The sequence below is a fragment of the Erythranthe guttata genome, chromosome 10, assembly GCF_056151865.1.
Source record: "Erythranthe guttata isolate IM_541 chromosome 10, IM_541, whole genome shotgun sequence".
Lineage (NCBI taxonomy): Eukaryota > Viridiplantae > Streptophyta > Magnoliopsida > Lamiales > Phrymaceae > Erythranthe > Erythranthe guttata.
Window position 1 is genome coordinate 1,703,356 of NC_142542.1, and position 7,893 is coordinate 1,711,248.

The following is a 7,893-nucleotide window of genomic DNA, read 5'->3' on the forward strand; positions in this document are numbered from 1 at the left end:
AAAGCAGATCAGTAGCTTGACAACTTGATGATCCTGAGGTACCTGCGAAATGAACAAACGTGAACTACGCCGGGGGTTGATCCGGCGGAAACCCCTCCGACGCTCAAGTCAGACGTGCTGATCATAGAAATAGTCGAGAGACTACGTATTGTAGTATTGCTCAGTTAATAGGACGTACCTTGAGGAATGAGTTCAAACCTTTATTTATAGCTTAGATGAGATTGTTGGGCCCAAACCTTATTTGAAGGTGATTGGGCCTCGGTGACAATAGTCTTAGATATTGGGCTCGTGGCCCAATAGGTAAAGAGATTGTAGGCCCATTGGGCTGGCCCAATTAGGCATATCAATATATATATATATATATATATATATATATATATATATATATATATATATATATATATATATATATATATATATATATATATATATATATATATATATATATATATATATATATATATATATATATATATAAAATATAGGTAATTTAATTTAGTAAATTAACATATGACCAGTTAATATTCGGCTACTGGAAAAACTGTTGTAACTTGTAAAAAAAAGAAAATGTCATAGTCATTTTTGTGGAGTTTGTCGGTAGTGAAGATGAAAGCGTAGTTGATATGTCGGGTTCTTCTGCATTTATTATTATTATTATTATTTATTTTTCTCACCAAAAACGTAATTTAAAAATTGACAAGTCGGAATTTAAAATAATTAGGTAGCTATAGCTACGTAGTACGTAGGATCTGCAAAATTATATACATAGAGCCTCAACTCAACTAGCAAAACTCACTGCTTATTTGGTTGTTGCATTGCATTTCCAATTTATTGCATCACCCTCCCTCTTCATTAATTGCTTATGTCCCATATTTTAATTGTTTTTTTTTTTTTTTTTTTTTTTTTTTGTAGCGTAAGGGAGAATGGGATTTATACCTTATCTTTCATCACAAAAGAAAAATCTTGCTAAAATAAAATGATAATGTATATAATGTAATATGGTAGAGGACCATTAACTTTATTTAAAATAAATCATGCGTTCAAAAATACTATGATTCTCTATTCTTGATTCCACATTAATTCTTAGGTAATTTTTGTAAGTCTATGAAAAAAGTCTTCTTTACATAATATTCTCTCATTTTTTGTTTGGACTTTTTGAAATGAATAATACTAACCAAGCCAAGTTGTAAGTTTGCATAAATAAAATAAAAAGTAAAATCCAAAAGAATATGTGCCTTAGTGATTTTATTGAAAGCATATTGTGGGCTGAATTAAATATTATTTTAATCTGGTGATGGGCCTAGAATTCTTACAAAGTGTAAAAAGCAGAATATGTACCTTTACTACTACTACTACATACAATCTTGGGCCTGGGGAAAAACAAAAAGAATAAATTCAATTACCAATGAATGGTTGACTGAAATTTGAGCATGAAAAAGGAAGTCACTTTATATCCAAGAACAAAGCATGGTGAATACATTATTCATTGACCAATGGAAAATGCTTTTTGTCTTTATAAATGAATAATAATAGCATATCCATTTTTGGAGAATTATTCCTCTTTTAATCGAATAAAATTTAACATGCATGTTAGTTATATAGAAGCTTTAGGATATATGGCCCAACAAAACCATAATATTAATACACAATACATAAAAATGGAATTAAATCGGCCTGAAAAAAAGCAGCCCATAATCCATTATAATAGGCCCACTAAAAAGCAAAAATAAAATAAAGAAAAAATTAAACGCCGTCTGTGGGAATCGAACCCACGACCACGTGGTTAAAAGCCACGCGCTCTACCAGCTGAGCTAAGACGGCTTGATGACAATATCATCTTAATGTTTTACTTCATCTTGTTTTGAACAGCCAAGAAAGTACATAGTTAAAGAAAAGAGGAAAGCATCAAAAATTTGATTTTGGAGCAAAATTACAATATCCAGATCATAGCCAAAACCGAGCTAAAGAAGATCTCGTAATATTTTCCGAACAACATCGAAATGATTCGACTACAAGCACCTCATAACTCTCCACAAGTTACCAAAATGCATGTCATTAATTAAATAAACACAAAAAAAAAAAAAAAAGAAAAAAACTTTACAAGCATCAGAAATACAGTCAACAAGTCCACAACAAAAACCGTAACAAAAGTTCATGCATAAAGAGCAGAAGCCTTTGGTCTAGGATAAGCCGTTGTCTTTCTCGTTTCTTCATTCTTGCCTGAGTTGGGCCCACCTCTCGATTGGCTATTGTTCCGATGACCATTCTTCGAAGATTCCTTGGAATCTTGTAGATTCTCTAGAGCTGATACCACCTCATCCATATTAGGTCTCGATCTCGGATCCATTGATATGCACTGAAGTGCAAGATTAGCTGCTTTCACAGCTCGATCCGCCAAATACTGACCCTCGATTCTAGCATCTATAACACGGAATATTCTCCTTTTGTTTGTGAGGTAAGGCTTTGCCCACTCAACAAGATTATGCTCACCCGTCGGGCGGTTCTTGTCTATAGCTTTCTTCCCAGTCAAAATCTCGAGAAGAACCACACCGTAACTATATACATCGCTCTTCGCAGTTAAATGTCCTATAAATAATGCAATATTTTTTTTAATTAGGAGAATGTATTAATAAATAATTTTTAAATCATATCTAAACTATATACATACCTGTGGATAGATATTCGGGTGCTGCATACCCGTAAGTACCCATTACTCGAGTGGAAACGTGACTCTTATCGCCGGTGGGTCCGTCTCTTGCCAACCCGAAATCAGAAAGTTTCGCGTTGTAGTTCTATAAGAATCACAATTAATCAAATCTTGAACTTATCGAAAAATGAGTATATATAAATTGAAAAAAATAGCTGAGAAAAGGGTATAATACCGAATCGAGGAGGATATTAGAAGTCTTGAAGTCCCTATAAATTACTTGCGTTTCGGCATTATGAAGAAAGGCGAGTCCCTTTGCAGCGCCGATAGCAATTTTCATTCGTAGGCTCCAAGAAAGTGGCTCGAAGTAAGATCCTCCTATAATCATCATTAAATAAATATCACTCGGGTTTTTTAGGGTTTTTAATAGAGATTATATTAAATTAGGCTATTTTTAGTAGGTTATTTACGATGAACTCACTCCTGAAAAGATGATTCTCCATGCTACCCTTTGGCATGAACTCGTAAACCAATAGTCTGTGTTCATCCTCTAAGCAGTAACCGATTAATCGTACAAGATTCGGATGACGCAACTGCCCTAAGTAGTTGATTTCAGCCTGTATATAATCCATAAGAAGTACTACAATTAGAAGCACTGTACCGATTAATCGTACATTCGACCCATTCTTTGCGCATGCATCGACAAATATACTTACAAATTTGAAATAAAGGGTTTATAATTAAAGATTGAATTTTTTTCACATACCAACCATTCCTTGTGACCCTGCCAGCCATCTTGGTTAAGCCTTTTGACAGCTACAACGAGACTAGAACCGGGCTTTGATGCTGCCAAAGAATTTTCGTCGATCCATCCTTTGAAAACGGAACCGAAGCCTCCTTCTCCTAGTACACTGTCGGGACGGAAGTTTCTAGTAGCTGCCTTAAGATCACTAAAGCCGAAGCTTTTCAAGTTGGATGACTGTAATATTTCACCTTCGGTTCGAGGAGTCGGAGGTACTGATGAAGATGATCTTTTGCTGCTTGAGTTACTTAATTCGATCCCATCCCCACTCACCATTCTAGACGAAATCACACCTATACACACACACACACACACACACACACACACGCATTATTAGCCGTATAACGGAAAATTGATAATTTGGCTATTACTAATGATATTTAGTTGTCCACAAATAGAAAAAACCATCAATAAAATCTACGATGCAACTACACCGGCCTCGAATACTCTGTTATTTCGATTCTTTTTCTTTTTTCTTTCGATTAAGGTAGCATTGTATTTACTATTTAGCAACCTTGTACTCAGCAAACATGGAATATATACCAGATTCAAGATGCTAAATTTCTAATCATACTACAAAGTAAACAAATGGTTACAATTCCATTACAAAGGGAAGATACAAAAAAAACCCTAAAACATCCTCAAAAAGAAAAGTAATAAAACATTATCTGCAGTACAAAATTGAAATCAAACCATGAAAAAAGCTAAAGATTTACAAAAATACCTGTACCAGTGTGGAAAGGGCTCTCAGCCTTTATCTGGTTGCTAAAGCAGATCCCCATCTAAACTTCCAAAAGGGCCTTCAAGATTCCTTTTTTTTTTTTTTTTTTTTTTTGCTAATAAGCAAAAATTAACAAAGATTTGTTGAGCTCAGGGACCAAGCTACATGTAAGAACCAAGCTTCATAGTATGGGCACCAGATCTAATGTGAACCCTCTGAAAAATTCTTGTTTTCTCTTCTTAAAATCAAGTGTCAGCAGCAAAAATACCTCTGGTTTTCTCTCTCTAAGTTATGTGTGTTTCTCTCTCTACAAAATTTAGGACCAGAGATATTTTTTAAGGTAAGAGAACACAAAAAGAAGCAATCTTGATTACGCTGATGAACAGAATGGAAAGTGGGAAAATTGAGTGTTTGTGGGTTTTGATCAGACAAGAGAATTGTTCTTTGTTGTTTTAGTATGTGCAAGATTGACTTGCTTCTTTATTGTCTTTACTAGGACAGACAAATACTGAGGTGGGTTCTTCTTCTTCTTCTTTCTCTCTCTTCTTTCTTTCCACTTCAAATCATGATTAAAATATTAATTAAAGTTTCAGAGTAAATTCAACTACTTTATTAATGGTGTGTGACACAGTCTGGTTGATTAATTGAGCTTAGATTAGTAGTACTGTTTATAATAATTGTGGAGTTTAAGGTAAGTCATTTGTTCTTCCATATCCAAATGAAGATACCTTTCTGTACGGAATTCTTGATTTCTTTACCATTTTCTTGAAAAATAATGTCACTAAGTAATTTTTTCTATTCAAAGAACAAATTTTTTTTCTCTATATTTTTTTTGAAGGAATTCTAATATTTTTAGACTGATTGAGAAGTAATTACTGAACCAATTAGAATTTTCTTTATTTTATATTTTATTTTTTAATTTTAATGAACAGCAAGCCAGATGGACTTATTCAATTATCACTATGAACTACCAACAAAAAAGTATTATATATTATATATATATATATAAGTTGGAGAATAAAATAATGATGCCCATTATTCTTATGTCAATAAAGAAAAAAAAGAAGCAGTTGAAAGTATTGACTATGTGGTTCAAAGAGAGGCAATTTGAGGAGAGATAATATTTTTTTATCAGAGGTGTTTGACTAATTAGCACTGAATTAAGTTGAATTAGCCTAATCACTAATACTGAAATTAAATTAATATTTTTAATTTAAATGAAAGGAATAAATAAATCAAAACCTTGAACACTATTTTGGTTGGTTCAACTCAATTAATTTCCACCACAATTTAGTGTTGCATTTATTGCACAACGGAATTCTCATCATTTCTTAATATGGATAACTAGTACCACAACCCTTTAGATAACATTTAAAGCTGATTTTGAAAGACAATTGAATTAATGCCTGCATTAATTATAATAGCAATATTGTTGAGTTATTATTTTTTTTAATTTGGGCAAATTACTGCCACAGAGTCGCCAAATTACAAAAAAAATCATCTTGTTTGAATAATTACAGTCATTCCCCTCCTTTTAAATATTTTTATATAAACTTTATGTAATTCGGTTATTTACCGAACCAAATCGTATATTCAGATCGGTAAATGATATGAAATATTGGTGTACCAAAATTTCGGTTTGATTTTGCTCGAAAAAAAAAATTCGGTTTGATTTAACATCCCGAATTTTACCTCTGGAGGAGTATTTTCGTAAGATAATACATAGTTGAAGAGGTGGATATAATTACCCAAACATGAGGGAATTTTCGTAGTTTGACCAAACCTCAAGTGGCTGTAATTTGCTCTTTAAATTATATATATATATATATATATATATATATATATATATATATATATATATATATATATATATATATATATATATATATATATATATATATAAAAAGAAGATAGTTTGACCTACAACCCTAAACCTAAACCTAAGGGTATTTTCGACAATTCATATCCTAGCAGTTTTTTTTTTCATACGGTTTTCTCAATAAAAGAAAAAAAATCCCTCCAATTTGTACAAAATTTTACACAAGATGACTATATAAAAAATAAACTTCCTTATTTCATAGTTGCAAATAAATTGAATAACTACGTGGTAAATATTTTTTTTTAGTAAATGGTAAATAAATTAAATAATAAAAAACAAAGAAAATTAAGGACACAAAAATCACGATCTTAATTCCCTATATTTCCTACATATTTGTATTTTTTTAATTTTTTTTTATTTCCTTCTTCACTTTAATCACCCACTAACTCCTCATTGTAACATGATCTCAACCCTCATTATTTCATGGTTACCAACAAACTTGAATAACTACATGATAAATAAATTAAATAATGAAAAACAAAGAAAGTTAAGGATACAAATATCACGATCTTAATTCCCTATATTTCCTACATATTTGTATTTTTTTTTTTTTTTTTTTTATTTTGCTTCTTCACTTCAACCACCCACTAACTCCTCATTGTAACATAATCTCAACCCTCATTACACATTTTCGTCTATTTACACTCACGAAGAACTCCACCAAAAAACACAAGGTCTTTTCTTCGTCTTCTTCTTGCTCATTTATTTTTTTGTTCGTCTTCTTTTTGCTCATTTAATTTTTTGTTCGTCCTCATTTTGATATTTTTGTACAACCCAGGTATAATTTTCCTTCACAATGACTCCCCGTATGTCATCCATATATGTCTTCACATATGTTCATCTCTTTGATTGTTGAGTTCACCATGATATTTTTGGTTTTCATAAAATTATTATGCCATTTTTTTTTATTTTGTAAATTCATTAGGTTTTATGTCTTCAGGGGTCACCGTCTGTTAACATTAGAGGCACAACAATTGTTGTGACATTCTGCATTGTAATATCCCCACAATGCATCGAGAATGTATACAAGCAATGGTGGCGGATCAATACAGGCTTGAGTTTGATAATCCCCGGTTGGAGTTGGGTCTATAAAATTTGCTCAATCAGATTTACTCTTTTTTATAGATTGTTTTCTCATTGAAACAGAAATGTTGTCATGCATTCAAGTGTGTTTTCTTATTGTAATATATGATCACCGATGTAAAAAATTTAATTAGTGTAATTTTAATGTTTTAAAACTATTACATATGTCCTTTGTACTGTTTTTGCGTTTATATGCGATTCTAATATATTCAAGTTTAATATTTGTTGATCTCTCAGTAATATAGTTTAGATGATTATAAAACCGCGTTGCTAAATTGCTTTACTATAAATGCAATAAAAAAATAAGACATAATTAAAAAGCGTGTTATTGATGATCAATTTTAAATCTTTCATTATCAAGTAATATTTTAATATATAAGATTATATTCTCTATCAGTTAAATCGTTCTTTGTTTATGTTATATATTATATCCCAAGCGTATGTACGACTTATATATTGATGATATTTGATAATATAAATATTTGTATTTTGTTTTCATAAATCTATTCTGTTTGGTTTGGTTTTTCACTTTCTTTTTGTACAAATATGGCTAATCTTTTTATTTTTTTGTTTAATTTTATAGGAATTTTGGGATTAAATCATGAATTTGTCCAAATAAATTATCAAAAGATAGTGAATCGTGGCTCTCTTATTTTGATAAATAAATAATGAGTTGTTCGTTCTATTGCCAATCGAGCATTAGCAATTCTTAAGAATATTATTATTCCGTTCCTACAAATCTTGGATGGAAGAGAATGTAT

The 7,893-nt window shown here is 31.2% G+C and overlaps 1 protein-coding gene and 1 non-coding gene across 2 annotated transcripts; both read right to left on the reverse strand.

Annotated features, from left to right (window-relative positions):
• Positions 1–1,748: 1,748 nt before the first annotated feature.
• TRNAK-UUU (transfer RNA lysine (anticodon UUU)) lies at positions 1,749–1,821 on the reverse strand. Its single transcript has one exon. It is a non-coding gene; the product is annotated as a tRNA-Lys (tRNA).
• A 137-nt stretch (positions 1,822–1,958) lies between these two features.
• On the reverse strand, positions 1,959–4,812 carry LOC105952958 (receptor-like cytoplasmic kinase 176). Its single transcript, XM_012976561.2, has 6 exons — positions 4,174–4,812; positions 3,414–3,742; positions 3,129–3,264; positions 2,883–3,025; positions 2,669–2,792; positions 1,959–2,586 (listed from the first exon to the last, which is right to left on the reverse strand). Exons 1-6 carry the CDS (start codon positions 4,229–4,231, stop codon positions 2,153–2,155), a joined length of 1,224 nt encoding a protein of 407 aa, XP_012832015.2. The 5' UTR covers positions 4,232–4,812; the 3' UTR covers positions 1,959–2,152.
• Positions 4,813–7,893: the final 3,081 nt, after the last annotated feature.

Bases quoted from the DNA above. Each gene is read 5' to 3' on its own strand.
- LOC105952958 (XM_012976561.2), bottom strand. From the start codon at position 4,231: ATGGGGATCTGCTTTAGCAACCAGATAAAGGCTGAGAGCCCTTTCCAC. The intron at 3,743-4,173 runs GTATTTTTGTAA...GTGTGTGTATAG, and splicing joins CCCTTTCCACACTGGTACAG to GTGTGATTTCGTCTAGAATG. The intron at 3,265-3,413 runs GTATGTGAAAAA...GATTATATACAG, and splicing joins AGGGTCACAAGGAATGGTTG to GCTGAAATCAACTACTTAGG.